The sequence below is a fragment of the Seriola aureovittata genome, chromosome 7 (assembly GCF_021018895.1).
Source record: "Seriola aureovittata isolate HTS-2021-v1 ecotype China chromosome 7, ASM2101889v1, whole genome shotgun sequence".
In the NCBI taxonomy this organism is placed as follows: domain Eukaryota; kingdom Metazoa; phylum Chordata; class Actinopteri; order Carangiformes; family Carangidae; genus Seriola; species Seriola aureovittata.
The window spans coordinates 6423775-6446072 of NC_079370.1; the positions used below are offsets into that span (position 1 = coordinate 6423775).

At 43.4% G+C, this 22298-nt stretch overlaps 1 protein-coding gene across 4 annotated transcripts; it reads right to left on the reverse strand.

Moving 5' to 3' along the window:
- Positions 1-784: 784 nt before the first annotated feature.
- Positions 785-22006, reverse strand: pik3r4 (phosphoinositide-3-kinase, regulatory subunit 4). Of its 4 annotated transcripts, none has more exons than XM_056380961.1 (22): positions 21648-22006; positions 19487-20221; positions 19035-19168; positions 18346-18556; positions 17871-18266; positions 17632-17766; positions 17113-17334; positions 16422-16595; positions 16191-16336; positions 15886-16089; positions 12659-12860; positions 10310-10330; positions 7599-7690; positions 6202-6424; positions 5748-5913; positions 5318-5482; positions 5024-5235; positions 4798-4929; positions 4510-4610; positions 4341-4429; positions 3662-3782; positions 785-2484 (listed from the first exon to the last, which is right to left on the reverse strand). In XM_056380961.1, exons 2-22 carry the CDS (start codon positions 20202-20204, stop codon positions 2314-2316), a joined length of 4035 nt encoding a protein of 1344 aa, XP_056236936.1. In that variant the 5' UTR covers positions 20205-20221; positions 21648-22006; the 3' UTR covers positions 785-2313. The 4 variants fall into 4 exon arrangements, with proteins under 4 accessions (XP_056236936.1, XP_056236935.1, XP_056236937.1 ...); XM_056380960.1 differs by having other exon boundaries at positions 17871-18281; XM_056380962.1 differs by lacking the exon at positions 10310-10330 and having other exon boundaries at positions 17871-18281.
- Between the last annotated feature and the right edge of the window lie 292 nt (positions 22007-22298).

The following is a 22298-nucleotide window of genomic DNA, read 5'->3' on the forward strand; positions in this document are numbered from 1 at the left end:
AGTCTTGTGTTTCTTAATGTTTCCGGTTCAGGCGACATACGTGAAGCTGTATCATGGTGACAGACTGAGGCTAACGCTAACAGTCTGTTAGCTTAGAGAGAGGTTCTTAATGCGTCATGTTTCCCCTTCACCTAAAGAAAAAGCTTTTCAGATGAGCTGAGACCTGCTGCTTCGACTCTTCTTCAGCTCCATATGTGACCTCAGCTGTTGTGTCTGTTAACTTTTCTTTTACTAACCCTAACCTCATCGCTAACCACAGCTGGTTCCTGAGCTACAGCTAACCACAAGTTCATGTTCACACAGCTCTGTACTGTGTTTACATCAGTCCAGATCCTCATGAACATGCTCCGCCCACTGGAAGCGTCACCACCTATGGCCAGCAGCTGTATCGGATGATGTACATCTGGATTTAAAAGTTGTGGCCTCAGACAAAGACGTTCTCTGACGGACAGACAGCAGAGACCATCTGTTAATGAGAAGGGTCAAATCTGAAGCTAAAGTTTGCTAAGCTAAAAGGAGGGGTCACAAGTATTACTACCAATCAGAAGATGGCTTGAGGTCAAAGGTCACAGCACCAAAAATGAAACAGCCAATAATGAGGTCAACGTTACCTAGCAACAGAAGTTGTGTGTTAACCTCTGTCAAAACAAAAAGTGTTGATAACTGTTTGATTAAAGAAGATAAGCGACACAAGTAGAAAGTTAATATTGTGGGGCTGGAGTCATTCATCAACTAATTATCAGATCTTGAATCAACCAATAAATGACACAAATAAACGAGGAGCTAATCTTTGCTGCAGGTTTAATTTCAACACTGAGATGCAGGTCACATGGTTCGTCTGTGGTCAGTCACATCTCTGACGTTTAGTTCAAGTGTCAAAGTTTATACTATTCAGATTTAATATAACGTCTGTACAAAATCTACTGATAGAGAGAGAGACAGAGAGACAGACAGGGTGAGAGGTGAGAGGGTGAGAGAGACAGAGAGAGAGAGAGAGGGCCACAGGTCAATGTCTTATTTTGTCTCACCCACCAATAAACAGATTTTAGGGAAATGATGAAGTTGCCATAGTAACAACATCCATCATGCAGAATCACATGTGACGTTTTCATTTATCGTCTCTTCATATAATGAATAAAATGATCTAATTCTCTCATGTTTGAATTCATGATGATCATTAGAGGATTTTGTTTTTTAGAAATCTGCAAATGACAAACGTGTTTTAACGTGTACATTTTTCCTGTAGCTCCTCCTCCTGTCGTTTGCTGCAGCGTCTCAAAACGCAGAATCTACGGGGGTTCTGGACCCACAGAACCTGGCAGGTGTCAGGTGTAAAGTTGCTCATGTGTGAACACGTATTTAATTGAACTGAAGGTCCGTCCACGTTTGACGCTTCACATTGTGGCTGGTGAACACAACACTGTGTCATCATTACATCCCTTATAATAACACACTGTTGTCATGGAAACCTCCACCTATCTGATACCAGACTTCCATCAAACAGACGGGACAGATTAAAACATAATGGTCAGGTCAAACTACATCCTACATTTCCCAGAATGCAACTCAATATACAGGGTTTCTGCAGGTTACCTGTGTAATGATAATACCAGCCACAGTGTGAAGCATGATGGGAAACTGGGACATGTTTCAGAACATCCCCATTGTATATAAGAATAATTCAAAACCATTAATGACTGAGAGATAGACAAGAATATTCATTCATCTAAATTAGAGCTGAAACTTATATTAATGAGTATATATAGATCATGTTTAGATTTGAAACATCGAAAAATAATAAAAGAAATTCTCATCACATTTTGTGGAAACAGATTCAGTGTATAATAAATGAGAAACGCAGCAGATGTTTCCACTGAAACGGATTCAAAAAGAAAATCTGAGGAACACGAGTCTCGTACTCAAACATGAGACCAACTTTTCTACAGCTGATGTTCAGAAAAATATCATGTTTATATTGTTTATATTGTGTTTTATCCGGAACAACATGGTCCCTAACATCTGCCAGGCTGCGTAGATATGAGGAGTCACTTTACACATTATCAGAGAAAACTGGGAGAAGGTGGAGGAGGAAGAGGAGGAAGAGGAGGAAGAGGAGGGAGGAGGAGGAGCAGAAGCTTTATTAAGCCTGGAGACATTGATGAACACTTGGAGGTGGCTTCACGCGGTTGAACTTCCTCTTCTCTCAGATCAGAAACCACATGACAGGAAGTTGTCACTGTGAGAGAAGAGAGAAAACATCTGTCCAACACACACCAACACGTTTCCTGTGTGTGAGTCTTTCACTGCAGATCTTCACTTCCAGACTTTGACGATGCCGTCTCTGGACGACGTGACGATGAAGCCTTGTGTGGTCTGAAAGGTGGCGATGTCAGTGATGATGTCGTGGTGTCCCACAGGAAGGGATTCTGGGCCGCGGCGAGGCGAGTCCTCCACCACGCCACTCTTCTGTTTACTGTGAATCTCCTGCACAGAAAGAGTTTATGTTCTTTTGAATAGGTTTTAACCTGATGCGCACAGAGGCATGATGGGAAACAGACTTGTGTGATCTGATGGAATTAATTATTATTATATATTATAATATAATAGTTATTTAATTATTCTATCAAATAAAATATCAAATTAAACTAAATATTAGAGGATGGAGACAACATCACCATCAGCTTCAGTCCTGTGTTTAGACAGGATGCGTTCAGGTGCAGCACTGAGTGTAGGGCTCCGTCCACACGACTATGTTTTCCTTTTAAAACTCATCTCTTTTCCTACGTCTCCTCCTCCGTCCTCACGACTCCAGAGTGCTCAGCCTCTAAAATAGAGACTTGCAAAAACACTGCTGGACCTGTTTTATTTTGAAAACTCTGGGGTTGTGTTTTATTTTGAAAACTCTTGGGCTGTGTTTTATTTTGAAAACTCTTGGGCTGTGTTTTATTTTGAAAACTCTTGGGCTGTGTTTTATTTTGAAAACTCTGTAAACGATGAGGTCACACCCACGGCCTCTCCTGATTGGCTCTCATCAGCCTGGACTACCAGTGGTGAATACAACATGATAATGAATGACAGTGTTACTGACCTTGTTGTCTTTGCTAGCAGCTGTTGTTCACTTACATTCTCTATTTTAATACAATCTACTTCCTGTTTACAGCGGCTCGCACATGCTCAGTGTAGGTGACTGGTCATGTGACATATGTTTTCAGGTGTGTCAGTGTGGACTGAGACCGTTGTGGTTTTAAAACAGAATTTTAAAATGAAAACACAGAGGTGTGGACGCAGTCTCGTCATCTGGGCTTTCACAGTCGCTGTAGTTTTGAGAATAAAACTGAAGAAAATAAAGCTTCAGGTCGTGTTTATGAAATGTGAGACAATGTTCAGCGTCTCATCCACAGACAGGTCAGGTTCACATTTCTCCCATTGACACCACAACACTACAGTTGATCAGGTCATACTGACCTTTAATAAGAGTGTGGTCAGTAACAGGTAACTGGAGACAGAGAACTCATGTTGACTTCACTGTCAGCTGCATCAGGTGTTCATCAGGTGTTTACAGAAGAAAAGACAAACTGACCAATCACAGTTACTCTTGTCTCCATGTTGTAGTTTTACTTTCAATGAGTTCCACACATGTGTTCAGAGTGTGTCTCTGTACCTGCACGACCTCGGTTCCCTCAATGATCTTCCTGCTGTACAGAACAGACGGACAGTGCAGCGAGTCGTTGGCTCCTCCGGCCACGATGTACGACCTCTCTGGATACGCCAAGTCCCAGAACCTGAACACAGCACAGCTTCATGTTACAACACATGTTCCATGTTCTCGGTCAGTTACAGTGTCAGTGGCTGTTTTACTCTTTAACTCTAGTTTTCAGTCTCTGTGAGTCACTGTTTTAATTCAAGAGAACTTATGCTGAATTTCACTGAGCCACAGATGTTTTGTTCCTCACTCACTCATAGATCATCATAGATCTATGATCATAGATCTGTAGTAAAAACACTGTTTAAAATCTGCAGCTCCTCAACTAAACACCTGAATCAGTGACAAGTTAGAGAGTAGAGAGCATCAAGTGTTGTTGTGTTGTTGTTCTGTTGTTGTTGTATTATTGTGTTGTTGTTGTTGTTGCTGTGTTGTTGTTGTTTTGTTTTGCTGTTGTTTTAGTGTTGTTGTTGTTGTGTTGTTGTTGTTGTCTTGTTTTGCTGTTGTTTTAGTGTTGTTGTTGTTGTCGTGTTGTTTTAGTGTTGTTGTTGTTGTTGTGTTGTTGTTGTCGGCTTGTTGTTGTTGTGTTGTTTTATTGTTGTTGTTGTTGTTGTGCAGAGGTTGTGGCGGGTCAGACCTGATCCTCATGTCTGACCCGGCCGTCAGCAGCAGAGGGTTTCCATCAGCTGGGCTGCAGTAGATCCCATGAACACTGTGAGGAGACGGCTGTGAAACAAACATCAGCTGTTAAACTTAAAACACTGTGACTTCTGTCTCACACTGACATCATCACGTGTCACACACACCTGCATCTCAGAGAGTGGAGGTGCAGAGCTCGCCCACAGAGTGAATTTACGATCTCCAGTCTCCATGTCCCACATCGACACTTCATTATTCCCCTGGACAGCTAGAGAGAGAGAGAGAGAGAGGAGAGAGAGAGAGAGAGAGAGAGAGAGAGAGAGAGAGACACTCTGAGTCTCCGTGTGGACAGACTGGTGAAGACTTCCTGATTTTTAACATTTCTTTGTCCTTGAATCTGAATTAAAAAATGTTGAATTGAATAAACACAGAAGAAGAAGATGTCGTCGTCTTACCTGCAATCACTGATGATTGGTAGAGCGGATGCATGAGCAGCCGTCTGATTCGTGCTCGAGCAGGATGGGAGTGGTTTGAAATGGGGAGTTGGAACCGCATATCCCAGCAGGCCATGGTGCCGCTGCTTGTACCTGTGGAGGAAATGAAAGACTGGAGCGTGAACGTCATCATCAGCAGAAACAAACGTATGTCTTTCTTCCACAGAGACACTGAACAGACACAGACCGAGACAGAGCCAGCACTGGTGCATGTCCACCGTAAAGGACGTGATGAGTCCCAGGCGGAGGTCGTGGCGGAGCGTCCATGCATTGGAGTTCGAGCGAAGGTCCCAGCCGACTAGCGAGCCGTTGACGGTGGCGTACGCCAGCACAGACTGAGCGCCCGAGTTAAAATGGTGGATATCGACCGCGCAGCCGTCCTCCTGCAGGTCCAGAGACCTGAGAGGAGCCCAGAGGACAGAGTGAGACAGGCGAGACATGTCCGACGTCAGCGCAAAGGTTTTACCTGTGTGTGTGGTACCTGGTCTGGAAGGGCTGGACTTTGGGGGATTTCGGAGGTTTGTTTGCTTCAACCGCCAGCAGCTGGATGGAGCCGTTGTCTGACGCCACGGCTAAGTAATGTGAGCCCTGACAGAAGGTCAGCGTCTTAACATGGCCGCCGATACGAGAGTAGGTCAACACCGACCTGCAGGAAGAGAGAGGATGCTACAGAGCTGAGAACAGGACACTGACCACATCTTCTTACAGATCTGAGGCAATGATTATACATTGGTTATTGATTCTTCCTCCACTGAAACACAGATGTTGGTGGAACTGAGGTTGAAGAAGAAGAAGAAAGGGAAGAAGATGAAGAAGAAGAAGAGGAAGAAAAAGAAGAGGAAGAACAAGAAGAAGAGGAAGAAAAAGAAGAAGAACTCAGGCTCTGGTCTTACTCAGTTTTTCAGACCCACCTGGTGGTCGTGGTCTTGCCCTCCATCTTCTGACTGTCCCAGACTTTGACAGTGCCGTCATTGGACGCCGTGGCGAAGATGGAGTGTTCGTCTGAGACCCTGATTCGGTTGACGGCAGCTTTGTGTTCATGGAGGTGGGCGACCAGCAGCCCCTTAGGGTGCCACCCTGAAACACACAGTGACAGCTGTGAGAGGAGGTAGCCCCATGTGAACCAGAGACACGTGTCACCCCTGAACGCACCATCAGCTGAAGGTTCACTAACGCTCAACAAGCTGATGAGACTGAGACGTTCAGGATGTGGTTCGCACAGATGAGGGGGGGGGCAGCGGGTCTCACTGTGTCAAAGTTAACAAAGATCCTACAGGGGAGTGGTACAGTTTGGGAAGCCACGCCTACTGAGGGATGGGGAAGAATGAACAAGCTCCTACAACCGCCCTAAAGACAGAGTGTTACCAGGTGGAGGAGGTCGACTCTCCCACTCTGCGCTCTCCATCATCTGTTTGGCCATGCGCTCAGCGTTGCACTGCTCCCTCTTCTGCTGCACCAGCTGCTGTAGCTCCGCCTTGCAGGTGTTGATGCGGCGCTGGTAGGCGGGGCCACTCACCACCGACTGCAGCACAGGCACCGCCGCGGCCACGGTGCTCTTCCTGATCTGACTGGCCGGCCCGTCAGCAGCCTGCAAACAGATGGATGTAGAAGTCAACAGAAGCTCCAGCTTCTCTGTGAAGCTGTGGTGGTTTTAAACTTTCACTCAATGAATTGTTGAAAGGGAAGTGTCAGAATAAAGGTCTCTGTTGACCTGAGGGTTGGTGTTTACATCAAAGCAAAGTAACAGTAAACACAAAGCACAGGTGAGACTGATAGGAAGGTATCTGGTTATCAACAAGCAACAAGAGTGAAGAACCAGAAGCTGCAGTTCCTCTAACGACCACCAGAGTCTGGCTCCAACAGTGAGTCAGTCCTCATAGACTCCCATGTTAAAATGTCCAACTTTACAGCAGAAATAAACCTGTTTACAGCCTGGTACAAAAACTGTTTTGGTCTCTAGAGATAATTTCCTCCTTCATGACACCTGTTTATATAACTCACCTGTTTATGTTTTATTATTATTATTATTATTATTATGTTTACAGTCTGTGGTTATCAACCAAAGAACTGGATCAATACAAGGTTTGACCTTCTGCTTCAGTATGACCTGAGCTGATCAACATGACGCAGTGTCATGACTCTGGTCATCTGGAACCATCTAACAGACCTGCAGCTCTGAAGTTAAACTTTTTTTAAGTGAAAAATATTTTATTAGTAGCTGGGTCTGAAATGATTCGACCATTAATTAATTGATTATTCAATCAAAAACATTCTCTTGTTTCTGCCTCTGAAATAAAAGGATTGGACTTTTCTTTCTTTACATGACTGAAACCTCAAGCCTTCGTTTTCTGGACTGTTGGTCGGATAAAACTACAAATCTGAAGAAGCTATAATGAACAGTATCACAGTATCTCAGTATTTTCTGACATTTTATAGACAAAAAAATTCATCTGCAAATTAATCAATAATGAAAATAATCATTACCTGCAGCCCTATGACAATTTATGGTTTCATTTGAATTGATTTACATTTCTTTTACGTGGATACCTGGGTACATATTTCAAAATAATTTCCCAGGATCAAAAACTCAGTCCAGACCAAAGTGTCTTTGGGCCTGTGCTTAAAAAACCTATCAACACATTCAGGGTCGAAGAATCCTCTTTAGAAAACAGTGTTGGTGTGAATCGGCCTCTGGCGGCCGATTCATGTAAATACCAGTAAACCTGGACCACCTGAACGCAGCATTAGAGGGCGAGAGTTACCGTGGCGGGCTGAGCGGAGGCCGGCTCCTGGGATCCGAACATGCTCTTCCACTCCTCGTTCATGGTGGAGTCCTGCTTCGTGTGTTTCCTCGCTGCAGGAAAAAAAACAAGGCGTCAGACTTCTTTCGTTCCACAATTAACCAACAAGTCTATAATTCTTTCACAAAACGATTCTTAGAAACATGAGTCGGCCACATGCTCCACAGATGTGCTTCTCATCACACTGAGGAAAATGTTTATCTGCCCTCAAATACAAAAGAAAATATATAATAATTACATTGTTTGAGAGGCACTTACTCGTTTCCAATTAAAACACTCAGAGTCATGGTTCTTTTATTTTGAAATAAGGTGAAATCTGTGATTTTGAGGACTCAACATTCAGGCAGTGTGGAGTAACTGAGGACTGTCAGATATCTGCACAACACAAAGGGAAAGTAATTCATGTGGGAGATTAGAGGGGGGAGTTTCCTCCAGGCTCTGTTTCTTTGTAATGGTTTGGCTGCAGATGGCAATAATCACTCTGCTGACTTACAGAAACACATCTGGAACACAGAGTCACTGTATCTGCTCTTAAAGATCCACATAGCTCGCCACTATCACGTGCAGATAGTAACGTTAACGACATGTCCCGCTCTGCAGGAGCTGGGTTTGTCTGGACTTTAATTACCTCTCTGTTTGTTTACTAAACACACCAGAATAAAGGCACATTAACCCTTTCATTCCTGACAATTATTTTAACGACCAAGAGAAAAACGGTCATTACAATTTACCCAGAGGCAGTAAGAGATTCAGTTCACTGTGATAAATCACTAAGGAACACAGGAAACCCTCACATTTCACAGACTGACACAAGTTCATTTCATGAGTTTATGTTCAAAATGACTAATGATCAATCACTTATCAAAATAGTTCTGATGAATTATCTGCTGACTGATCGACTACATGTTTCAACTTCTATTTATTTTGATTAATACATTTTTTATTCTCTGGATTTGAATTTGTTTAACTTTTTTTTGATGAATTCCAGTATTTAGAAGATGCAGTTGATCACTGGTTTGAGATGTGCAGCTTGAATGTGATAATCATCTAATTATAAATATTAAACAGGAATGAAACAACAAACTGATCATCTATCACTGCGATTCACATTAAACTGTCTCAAACAACCACTGACCACTTTCCCTTTACACTTCCTGTTATTTCCTGCTCCCCAGAGGATGGAGCCTCATGATTTTAACGACCTTCTGACCTTTGCTCTCTCGACATCAGGACAGAACTTCCACTCATAAAAAGAAGAAATATAAAAACCCAATCCTGATCATGTTCCTGCTCCCCAGAGGATGAACCTTTTATCTTAATGGCATCATGACCTTTCCTCTAGCGCCACCCTCAGGACAAACTTTACACTTTTACCTGCACTAGTGGTCAAACCTAAACAGCAGACACAGAGACCGACTGAGAACAGGAAGAAAAGAGATTAAACACACAAAGATGCAAGAGAGACAGAGAGAGAGAGAGAGAGAGAGAGAGACGGGGAAGAACTTTAACCGAGGTTAGTTAAATTAATGTCAGGGTTTTTTTTTATTTCACACACCCTGATTATTGAAATGAGAAAATAACCCACAACATGGAGCTGCAGCAGAACAAATACACAACACACTGTAGTGAAGCGAATCTAGTGTGTGGAGTGAATTAGGCTTTAAATTCAGGGACGTGTTAGATTTTAAATTCAGGGACGTGTTAGACTTTAAATTCAGGGACATGTTAGACTTTAAATTCAGGGACGTGTTAGACTTTAAATTCAGGGACATGTTAGACTTTAAATTCAGGGACATGTTAGACTTTAAATTCAGGGACGTGTTAGACTTTAAATTCAGGGACGTGTTAGACTTTAAATTCAGGGACATGTTAGACTTTAAATTCAGGGACGTGTTAGACTTTAAATTCAGGGACATGTTAGACTTTAAATTCAGGGACGTGTTAGACTTTAAATTCGGGACATGTTAGACTTTAAATTCAGGGACATGTTAGACTTTAAATTCGGGACGTGTTAGACTTTAAATTCAGGGACGTGTTAGATTTTAAATTCAGGGACGTGTTAGACTTTAAATTCAGGGACGTGTTAGACTTTAAATTCAGGGACATGTTAGATTTTAAATTCAGGGACGTGTTAGACTTTAAATTCGGGACGTGTTAGACTTTAAATTCAGGGACATGTTAGACTTTAAATTCGGGACGTGTTAGACTTTAAATTCGGGACGTGTTAGACTTTAAATTCAGGGACGTGTTAGACTTTTAATTCAGGGACGTGTTAGATTTTAAATTCAGGGACTTGTTAGATTTTAAATTCAGGGACATGTTAGACTTTAAATTTAGGGACATGTTAGATTTTAAATACAGGGACATGTTTGACTTTTCAGGTCCCATGAAACACAATTTGATTGTGTTTAATAAAATCCTGCATCTCTTCCATGACAGCAAGTCGACCTCACGTCTTTGAGATCTTGTGTCAGATCAGTCAGAAAACACAGAAGGTATACATAAGTATTTATAAATGTTCAGATTTAAAAAGGTGAAAACACACAGACGCTGAGTCAGAGGAAACATCAGGGAACAACATGGAGGACGTTGTTTTTGAGTTTCATGGGACCCTGAACAGACTGTTACTTTCATGCCAATCACTTCAAACTGAATCACATGACTCGATGTACCGGATGCTGCAGCGGTGGATTCTGTGAAATGAATGAAAACAACATCTTAATATAAATTTAATCAGAAACAGATGAAGCAGATGGTTGCCGTGGAGACAGACAGAGAGCAGATGGAACTACCGCAGAATTTTATATTCAACTTTACAACATGACAGTTGTATCTGAAGTGACACCTGCTCCAGACACGAGGCTAAACATGAATTATGATTTATTATTGATGACTAAAGATTATATTACTGAGATCAAGACTGGATTCAAAGTGGAAGCAGAGATGAAGGTAAACAACCATTGACTCACCATCAAAAAAGCATTTCATTAAAATGTGGGAAGTTTATTTGATCCCTTTAATTTAATATTCCCATGATATTCCTCAATAACTAGGTTTATTAACTTTTAGTGTCTCTACAATATTTGAAATGATTCCTATGATATGAATGATTGATTATAATTGTGTTATGTATACATGTGTAACTACATCCAGCCCACGGCTCACAGTCTACAACCGAATTCATAAATCACTGACAAAGACATTAAATAATATTATTACACTTCACACTGAGCTTTTTGAGACTAACTTATTAAACTTACACACATTAACGTTAAAAAAGTGGCTTCAGTTTTTGATCATCTCAACATCAGAATGTTTCAGGCTTCAGTTGAACCAAACAAATTCACTTAATTCACAAACAAATAACTGAGACTTGTTTTCCACACAGCCCCCACAGCTAGTTTGAAAATCACAGAACGGCCACAAACAGACACTATGCACAATGACTAGAGAGATAGAAAACAACTAGAAAGACAGGGGTCAGGGGTCAGCTGGGGGCCCTTCTACCTGTCTGTGCCCAGGGGCTCATTGCCTGATGGATCTGTCCATGCGGAGTGTGCTGCGTCTCTGCTAACCTGAGAAACCCTAAGCTTCATCACGTCACACAGAGACACAATCATCTGAAGGTCCATATGGGACTGCTGTGATGTCCGCAGGATATCACTGTTAATCTGCCTCCAAGTAACAGAGGTGAGTGGGCAGGGCGACGCCACAACTGTAGTGAAGTGCTGTACAGTTCTCTGACTCCTCCTCCATCTGTTACCATGACACCAGAAAGCAGCAGTTCATCTTTCCTCCTTAAGAAATTGGTTTTCTGTCCCTCTCATAATAAAAGTTCAGTCTGAGGGTGTTTTATAAAACACATGTTGAGCTCCACATGAACAAATAAACATTTCTCTTCATCCCTCACAGCCTTTACAGACGTGCAGTTTTCATCAAGCAGAATTCCTTCTGCAGTAAATGTTTAAAACAGAGCAGGGCTGAACTCAATCTGATACTCATTAACATATGAAAAACTTCAGTCTAATTCAAAATTTATTTGAAGTAAAAACAACAGTTTGCAGTTACACAAAACCCCACATTTGTTCTGGGTGTTAGTGGATCAGCAGGTTTTGAATGATCCAGATCCAGATGTTCAGATCCTGATTAAGCTTTCCCTGAGACTCAAGAGTCTGAACCGTCTGGATTTCTTCTCATGCTGTTGACTCTGTTTGGCATCACTCCTCTCGGCTGCTTTAACATTTTACTGATTGTGTTCTAGTGGTGTAAATACGATGATGAAGACTCTGCTCTCTCCATCTGTCCCATGGTCACCACTGAAACTAAAAGCTGATGTCTCTGCAGTTGCTGCTCTAAAGTGATGGAACCAGTTTCCATTAGAAACCAGATGAACTCCCTCCATCTCCATTTTTAAATCTAAAGACACATTTTTCTTGGACTCTCTAAACTTTTAGTTCACTGTCATGTTGATACCTGTGTATTTGCTCCTTGTTGTTTTCTATTTCTTGTCAGTTTGTTTATATGTTTCTGTATATTTACTCTGCTTTCATTATGTTTTTCACTATTTTATACATTGTACACTTTCATTATTTTAATGTTCTCTGTGCAGCTCAAACTAACGTGTGTGTGTGAGCTGAGTCAACTAATGTTGACTCAACTAATGTTGACTCAGCTCTGAACTGAACATGATGCATTTATTTCAACAGGAATAAATGTTTATGGTTGTGCATCTTTCCATTGTCTTTATTTTTGAACCTACACTAAATCACCGAGGCCGATGACTCTAAAGATATGAAAAACTAAGTGAAGGAAAGTAGAGTAGGAAATAGATGAAATGTTTCTACCCTCTGATCAATTCATCCAGCTGATGAACTGATTAATAATTCAGCTGATTGTTTCAGCTTTTCCAAACACAAAAACCTTATCAAGTCATAAACACCATGAGCTGATGAAAAGACTGAACTGTATATAAGTAATAAATATACAAGGCTTTTATTGTGGTAAACTGTGTGTGAGTGTACCTCTCTTGTCCTCGGCCTCTGGCTTGGGTTTGACCAGGTCGACTTGGCGGCCTGTGATGCCGAGCAAGGCGAGGTCGATGACGCCGGTCTGGGCTGCCTCTCCCAGGTGGCTCTGATCGCCCATGTTGGCTTTGGCCTTGTTGGATTTCAGCATGAAGTCTTTGAGCGCCAGCAGCTTGTCCTCCTCCGCCTCTGTCATCCCCTGAGCAGCAGAGGACAGGAGACAGGAAGCAGTGAACACAGGTCTGGATGCAGACAGAGGAGACCGAGACAGGAAACTAGATGATGGACTGGTCTTCCTTCAGCCTCAGCTCTGTTCATGATCACAGGACTTTCATTTCCTTCATTAATACTGAGTTGAAGGACGTGTACTCCACCCCATGGTTTACATGAAAATAAACTTCCTGGTTTATAGAAACATGGAGATGCTCCATAAGCTTCATATAAAGCTCCTCTGCTGCTCTACATCTGATCCTGAGGAGGACTACAGTCATTATCATTATCATCTGGGATAGACAATATTGGGCAAAAATGAATTATGAGATTATGGAGGAGGTACTGAAAATATCTGTTTCTGCTTTGAGTGTCTGTATTTGGGTGAGAGACTGAATACTGTCAATGTGTTTAATGTCTTTTTAATCGGAAGTGGGAAAAAAAAGAAAATGCGTGAAAACAGAAATTCCTCCGGTTGAGAACTGGTTCAATGTGACTCATATTTTTGTGACGGAGAAATGTGAAGTGTTGAAGTGCTCACTGATTTCTGAGTGATCCAATTGATGGACTGTACATTAAGATGTAATGAATAAAGACTCAGGTGGACTTGAACCAGGGATGCTGCTGCTCATGGTCGTGAATTAAACCCTTATAAAATTCAGGTACAGTGTTATCTGATTTTTTAACTCTATAAAAGTCATATTGGACTCCCAGGATCAGTCCAGATCTAATCCAGCGATCAGTGGAGGAAATCTGGGATTTGGCTCCACATTTCCTGCCTTCGCCTCTCTGTTCCATCAGTGTCAGAGCTTTTCTCTGATCCTGTCAACAAATACTGATATGAAAGTGTTCTGAGAATCCAATGTTTAAATACAGTGTTGTGTGTTCCCATCAGTAAACCAGTGAGCAGTGTTTAAAACTCTGCCTTTGTGTTTGTACAGACATCACCTGCTGGAGGAGTGACATTGTCAGAGGACCTGGTGACTGACTGGAAACAGGAAGCAGAAAAAACAGTGTGTGACAGAGTCTAAGATCTGATCTGATCGGTCAGACTTCAAACACTGGGAGATATTTTAATCTGACAGCACGTTTGACTTCTCTACAGACTTTGAAAAAAAACTTTATCTGTATCAAATGTGCAAATAAATGTGATATGAGTTCCACATGTGAATGAAGCTGATGTTCTCTCTGGTCTCGAAATGCTGTTTCACACCAATGTGGGTTTTCCTCAGAACATTAAGTATAAAAAGCCTCACACGTCGAATCTGTTTTCCACATGGAGCTTTTCCAAAAATGAACCTTCATCTAAAAGCTACGCCCCCAGTGTGAGGGACTGTCTGTTTAATCTGGATTCAGTTGGAACTTTTTAAGGCAGCATGTGTTTATGAAACTCTGCATCAGCAATGTAACACACACTGTAAAAACTATGATGAAACATCTGAGTTTGGTGGAAAGAGGTGCATGACTCTTGTTTCAGAAGTTCCACAGAAACCTTTGGCGCTTGTGGTTTAATTCTGAAGAACTCCCTCAAAGAATCCAAAAACCTTGAACCTTCATTTAATGAAAGTGATTCTGGGGAAAAACAATGAGTCTGAGTGAGATCCTGCAGGATGAATCAAAACAGCATGGAGGCTGTCTGCGCACACACGCGCGCACGCACACACACGCAGCTACAGATTTCCAACACTGTGTGAATGTGCTCATGTCTGCTGTCTGTTAAACACCAGGCTGAAAAGCTGTGTTTCACTGCCCCCTCTGGTTCAGTGTTCAGTCTAACCACAGTATGACCCCCCCCCCCATCATTAACATGATGTATAATATGTCTACTCCTCATTATTGTGAGTTTGAGGATAATCACATGTCCCTGCTTTGACTCTGATAACAACCTGTTTATTTCTGTGAACTTTCAAATCAAACAGAAAATCTATTTCAAATGGTTAATTTCACTGGAAATGTTTCCATGATGTTTTTTTATCTGGAACTAGTTTCTACTAAAACTATGTGAAATTTCAAAGACACTTGGGGTGAGCTGGGTCCTTTAACCGGGAGGTTAGACATCCATGTTGGTGTTGGTCCAACAAACACTTACTTTGAATCTTAGATAAACAGGAAATTTTTCATTAGGGGGGTGTTTTTCATGAGAAGTGAAAAGATCCATCAGCCTGTGTCACTACATGTTTAGAGAAGTCATTAGAAAGAGAACTTGTCAGAACTTAGAAGAAAACCTCAGTGGTTGGTTTAGTGAAAGGACTCTGTCATATTGTCTCTGCTGCTGATAAACTCACTGAGACCCAGAAAACTACAGCTCCTGATTAGACACCAGAGGCTGCTCCTTGATCGTAAGTGAAACACATGAAAACTTGTTCCAATGTTTAATCTTTCCTAAAAAAAAACACCTTCCTCTCCGATTGGTTCAGCCTGATTTTATTTTAAAAGAGTAACTTGCAACAAAATCCATTTTAGTTTCATGTAGAGTCACTATAATATACCAGCAGACAGTGATCTCAGTCTGTAGTGTGGGACTGAAGCCGATGACGCAGTGCATGTGTCTAAAAACCAAAACTAAAGGGGCTGAAAGTTCTTCAGAGAAGTTAGAGCAGGTTTAAAGCTCCATGTTTCTTCTTCTTCTTCTGTGTTTTATTTGAAGTGTTGATCCATAAGAAGATATAAAACCATCTCCTCTCTCAGGCTTCTCTCTGGAGCTCTAGTGACAACAGTTTTCTGAGTGATCAAATAAAAATACAGCAGATTTCAGGTAAAACACTCAGAGAAACCAAATCCTGCAAGGTTTGGATGGAGAGTCCAGGTGGGCGGGGCTTGGTGACTGCTTTGTTGTGACATAAAGTATAGAACTTAGACCTGATCTATAATCAAACAACACATGGACAGAGACCTTTAAACTGGAAAGAGCTTTAAGTTTGGTTTTGACTTCAGTTGAAACAAAAATTTTCCCTGCCTCTTTAAAATCCATCACATGTGATGAACAGCGTGTGACTGAGCCGTGTTGTTCTAACCTGTGAGAGCAGCTTCTTGAGGAGCTGAGCGATGGCCGGGTCCTCGGGAGTGGGGCATTCTGGGATAGATCCAGCGCGCTTCTTCTGCCGCAGCAGCAGGTGTCGAAAGAGGCTGGCGATGTCTTTGGAGCGCAGGGCGTAGTCGAAGATGGAGCGACTCACTGGCTCCTTCAGGACACTCAGCAGCACCAGCTCCTTATCGATCTGAGGAGAGACAGAGGGGGAGGGGGGACAGGGGTGTGAAGAGGAGGATGACGTGGCGGGACCTACAGGTGAGATGAGGGCTGGATGATGATGTGACTCACCTGGATGATGGGCTGGGTGATGAAAGGGTTGAGGTGGGGCATCAGTTTGCAGTAGACGTCGGCCACATTGAGGTGCTGAGCGACCACGGTGATGAAGCCCACCGCCCCGTAACGGATCCACAGGTTGGGGTGACACAGGAACGGAGCTACAGCAAGCAGGAAGGACAAATTAAAGAAGAATGGTCTGTGACATGTCGTGGCCCCTTGATGCGCCCCCCCCCGGGTTCTTACCAATATCACTAACAAACTCGTAGATATGAGGTTTCTGCAGCAGGCCCAGCTGACACATGCAGGTGAGAGAGTTGAGAGCTTTGTAGATGACAAACTCCTCGGTGTCGCTCAGACCCTGCTGCAGGAGAGGCTTCAGGATGGACGAGCTCTGCCAGCCCACGTATGCCGCCACACCTCCAGTTCCACAGCAGAGAGAGCAAGAGAGCGAGAGCGAGAGAGAGAGGACAGATCACTTCTCCTTCCATCAGCTGATAATTAAAAACTGTGATTCTCACACATGGCAACACATTCAAAAAGCATCTCTAAGGTTCAGAGAAACTAGAATCTCCTCCTCGTGGTCGTATCCCTCCGCCACTCAGACAAGCTTCAGGTTACATCCCTGTTTATCCAGTCATAGAAAATATGAACCATTTGTGTGTTTTGTGAGGTCACCATGACCTTGACCTTTGACCATCAAAATCTAACCAGTTCCTCCTTGAGTTCAAGTGAATGTTTGTGCCAAATTTGAGGATAAGATATCGTATCCATGAGAGTGAAATGGACGGACAACCTGAAAACAAAATGGCTGCCGGCTCTGACTGTCGCCGGCGTGGAGAAATAAAAATCCTGTCTCTGCAGAGAAAGAACAGATGGAGCTCTCTCTAAAAAACCTGGTCTATCTGGCACGTGTGAAGACTCAGAGGCGTCTTACCCACGATGCTGTCGAAGAACGCTCCGCGCAGGTGCCAGTCGTTCTTGTCGTTGAGGAAGGTGATCATGTGAGACAGTAGAACATCGTTGGCTTTCTGTCGGCCGAAGAAGACGCAGAGACGCGTGATGCCGTTCTCCATCAGCGACTGTTTGACGATGTTCTCCGAGTCGCTCAGCAGCGTCACCACTTTCTGCTGCACCATCTCATGCAGCGCCTGCAGCTCTGAACATTAAACACACAGGACTTTCACGCTCTTATATATGTGTTATATATATTGTGTACAGTATTTATTGCACCAGTGATGGTTTTTCCCATGTTGTCTTACTATAGTAACATATAGTTTAGGATTTGTTTTGTACCACTTCCTTTCTTTTCCTAATGTGTACAGTTGTCTCACACTTGTTGTGTATTTCTGTGTTTATTTAATATCTACTCTATGTGCCTTTTAAATTGCCCCCTGGGGACAAACAGAACACGTTTAAAACCAGCAGCAGGAAGTCAGCTGGTGTGTTTCTGTACCTGAGTCGTAGTTTTCGTTGGGGTGAAGTGTTTCCTCCGTGTCCTCCCCGTTCAGGTCCTGCTCTGTGTTCACGTTGTTTTCCTGAACCAGCTCCAAGAACCTCAGCGCGCTCTCTGCCAGATGAGCTATGTTCTCTGAAATCAACAGACAAGAATGAAAAACGGGACAAACAGCTGTGGGTTTGAACAAGACTTCCTGTAAAAGAAAACACTTTATTCCAGAGCTGGTGACCACAGACCTGCGTACGCAAGCCTGACGATGGTGGCGTCATCCTGAGCGAGGTGGGCGATGCCTGGCAGGATGTACTCTGGGTAGATGTTGACGTCGTTTCTCGGCACCTCCTTCACCAGCGCCAGCACTTTGGCCAGAGTCCTCACGGCCTGAGCGCGCACGCGGGGCATGGGGTCGTTACAGAAGTGCAGCAGGTAGGGCGTGATGCGGTCCAGCAGGATGTCGACGCCGAGCCGGGGAGCCAGGTGCAGGACGAGCTCCAAGGCGGCCAGTTTGGAGTCACAGGAGTGCAGCGTCTGCAGGCAGGAGGTGATGACGGACACCAGGACGATGAGGCCCTGCTCCTCCCTGGAGCTCAGCACGCGCTCGCTGCTTTCCTGAGATGAAGACGAGGAGGAGGAGCCTGAAAGGAAAGGAGCTTTTGTGTTGAGGTTGAAGGTATTTCACTGTGTAACCAATACAATGTTGAGACCAGCTCTCACCTCCTCGCAGGTTGTGCAGGATGTTGTCGAGGTCTTTTCGGATGACGAGCACTCGCTCATCAGCTGACTGGAAGGTCTCTTTGGCGAACTGAGCCATGTACGGCTGCAGGAAGGTGTAGAAGATGTCAGGGAAGGCTTTGCCTCTCTGCTGCTTCAGATACTCCTCCGCCATCAGACGCTTCTCAGGCTCCCGCTGCACCATCTGAGCCACCTGAGGGATCATACAGTCAGGTTGTTTGTGCTGTGATCACCATGTGACTGCTGGTTTCCTGTCAGGGTTCAGCAACACATATTTCTTTATATGTGAGAGAACATTCCCTGTTGTACTGAAGAGACTGACTGACTGACTGACTGACTGACTGACTGACTGACTGACTGACTGACTCTCCGCTAAATCACAAGGTTAACACCTGCCTCAATTGAAAATCACCTGTCATCCTACTGACCACACCCAGGAAGTGATATAAACCCACCCATTTCCCTCCAAACCACTGAGAGCAAAGAACCACTGTGAGCTGAAGAGTGGACTTTTCAAACCTCCTGTTATTATATTAGGTTAATGTTAAAGCAGTTTTTCATTTAACATTCTATTGCTGTGTGGCTCTTAAATGTTTATTGTCTTATGTTCCATGACGTTCCTGTTTGATAGCCAGAAACACCACAAGTCCTGCCGCGGACAAAACTGTTACCAGCTCTCGGATGCTCCGGTCCTCTATCTTCATGAGGACCTGCTCCGTCTGGAAATGTCCTTTACGATACGCCAGCAGCTGGGACAGATCGAAGAGCGGGACGCCCTCAGTGAACAGCTCAGCTATCACACAGCCTGAAGACACATGGACACAAAGAAGACACAGTCTGGGTCAAAACTAAGAAACAGATTAAATATATTTACAGCTGCTGCTGCTGCTGAAAATGTATTAAAGCTCCATATATGGAGCTTTAATACATCCTGTTGTGATTTGGCACATTATAAACTATAAACTGAACTGACTTCCTTATTATAAAGCCAGTGGTTCAAAACCTGGGGGTCGGAAATCTGATGATTTGTTTGAGATATTGAACCTGATTATAACCCACTGAACTATGCAACAAAGGGTCACGAGAGGACCGAGTCATGTGATCTTGGCCCGTCATGCTGTACCTGCAGAGAAGATGTCCATGGCCTGTTTGAGCTCCCCTCTGCTCCTCTGGTTGTTATTGGTAAGGTCCACCAGCGGCGTGTTCTGGTCGCTCTCTGTGGTAAACATACTTCCATCCACAAACCTCTCTGGTGCGATGTAGCATGTCCTCCGTCTGGACGTGTCGAAGAAGTAGTTGAAGTCTGCGGGGTTGTCCTCCGGCAGGTACGTGGGCTTGAAGCTGGCAAAGTCAGTGAGCAGCACCCAGTTCCAGCTGGTCACCATCACATTCTCCGTCTTAATGTCCCCGTGACGGACGCCAGCTTTGTGCGCCTGGTCAACGGCGTTGAGGATCTGGAAGGCGAGCCAGCGTTTCTCCACGTTGTTGAGGAATGGCCGGGTGCTGATACGGTCGTACAGATTGTCCCGAACGTACTGGCGGAACAGGATCGCAGCTTTCTCCGTCAGGGAGGTTTTCTGGAAGGGAAGGCAGTTCTGGCAGGAGTGCAGCCGGATCTTCAGCTCCTCCAGCTCCTGCTTGTAGCTGGTCAGAGGCAGCGAGGGGTCCTGGATGGCGAAGACTTTGACCACCACCAGGCCCTCCCGGTGTTTAGCCCGGGCCACCTTGAAGAAGCGAGTGCTGCCCAGGCTCTTATCATACTCATGGTCATGGATGTCTGAGAAGTAACTGTCCACAGACAGGATCTGAGAGGGCGCGATGCCAGCCAGCTGATTTCCCATCACGCCTCAACGAACAACTGTGGAAAAAAAAAAGTTCAAATCATTTTCAGGTTCTCACAGGAGCAATTTAAAAGAAATCAGCACAGAGACTCTCAGACTTTTTCCACTGCAGGAACAAAACCAAACCCACTGTCTCTGGTTCTGCTTTTGTTTCCTCTGATTTCACTTTGAGACTCTCTTCAAGAGATCGGAGATTTCCCTACAATCACTCAGTCACTGAGATCACGTTTCTCCCAATTGACTGAAGCTTCTGACGTGTATCTACAGGATTTTATGCACTGCAGCCACGTGATTGGCAGGTGTACAGGTGTTCCTAATAAAGTGCTGTGTGGCTGCATGAAACAGAGCAAAGCAGAAAAGCCGAGACACTGGAGAGGTATAGAACCAGAGAACTTAAAAATTTCTTAAACGATTAGTTGCCAATTTATTTTCTATTGATCAACTAACCAATAAATCAGTAAAAGATTGCAGCCCTAATGACACACTACAGTTGGTCCTGCTGTCACATTTATAATGAACAATATCTCAGTAAATGACTTGTATATTACAGTGGTTTGTAAATGACAGTGGGAACACAAGGAAATGGCTTCTACCAAAGCTTCAAAAGATTCTTCAAAGCTGCAACTAATGATTATTTCCAATTAATGAAAAATCACAAATTGTCAAAGAAGTCACAACTTTGCAAAGCCGAAGATGCCTCGTTCATGTGTCATGAATTGCTCAAACCAAAGTCCAAAAACCCAAAAGTAGTTAGATTACAAAGAATAAATGACAAAGGAAGGGAATTGTGAATCTTTCACTAATTGATTAATACAATAGCTGCTGATTGTTGTGCTGTGCAATGACTCATCAGTTAATCAACTAATTGTTTGAGCTCAGTTCAGGTTACGGAAGGAACCAGGTTACAGAGGGCTGAGTTCCTGCTCTTGAGGTGAGCTAAAAAAGCGTGAGCCTGAGAAACTTACAGCAACGGAGGAGTAAATAACTCACAGGTGCAGCCTCTGCTGTAGCATGAAGCTTCTCCCACAATGGAAATAAAAGGCTAAAGCAACAGACAGAATGAGATCAGAGCTTAGTTTGACTGTGTGTTTATCATTGAGCGTTAACAGGAGATCAACTCCACCACCAAGAGGTGGGATTAGCCTCCATCTCTCCCTGGTTCTCCGTCCAGCTACACAACAATTTAAATCCTAGTTTTCTGACATGTTTGTGCCTGTACTGCTGTCAAACATCTGGATTACACATCTGGTGTTAGACTCAGAATAAAGCAGATGTGGAGCAAACCTCCACATCAGCTGGTGCAGTACCTGAAGGAGCGGTCACATGATTCAGCTCCACAAACAACAGTCTGACAGCGCTAACTTAGCATGCAAGCTAAACTAACACCCACACCACTTCTGTCCGTGTTAGAACAATTAAAATACATTGTAAATGTAATGTTACCGGCTGATGAAGTGGCCTCAGTTGCTGTTGACAGGCTGTTGTTGTTGTTGTTGTTGTTGTTGTTGTTGTTGTTGTGTTAGCTTTAGCAGGCTAACAGTAGTCGATGTCCCTTCGGTTCCAGTGACACCGCTAACTGCCGCTAACGGTAACAAACTTCAGCCTGAATTCAGATTAACCGTCTTCATGTCGTGTCTCGGTTCGTCAGCTACAGCAGCCAATCAGCTGCCGTCCTCTTCTGCCACCGGTGAAACGCCGCGCCGCGGTAAACTGACGGTAACCGTGAATATTAAACAAAAGTAGCAGCCTGAATCACGAAGCTAACCAGCTAACCGATTAGCCGAGTTGTTGTTATGAATCCGGGTCTGAGCGGAACTGCAAAAATCGTCAATTGAGAAGATGAAGGACTCTGTACTTTTCTGTCAGAAGAAGTCTTTCACTTAAATTATATATTTGTTCTTTTTTTAATTTATGTATTTGTTCTTTTTTTTTATCATTATTAGTTGTCTTTTTGTTAATTTTATATTTTTATTTTATTTACAGTAAGAACTGGCATGTCAGATCGTAATTTTCCAATTTGAATAAAGGGGAATAACTCTGTACTTTAAATAAATAGTCGGTACATTTTGCATTATCAATACACTGGTTATCCTT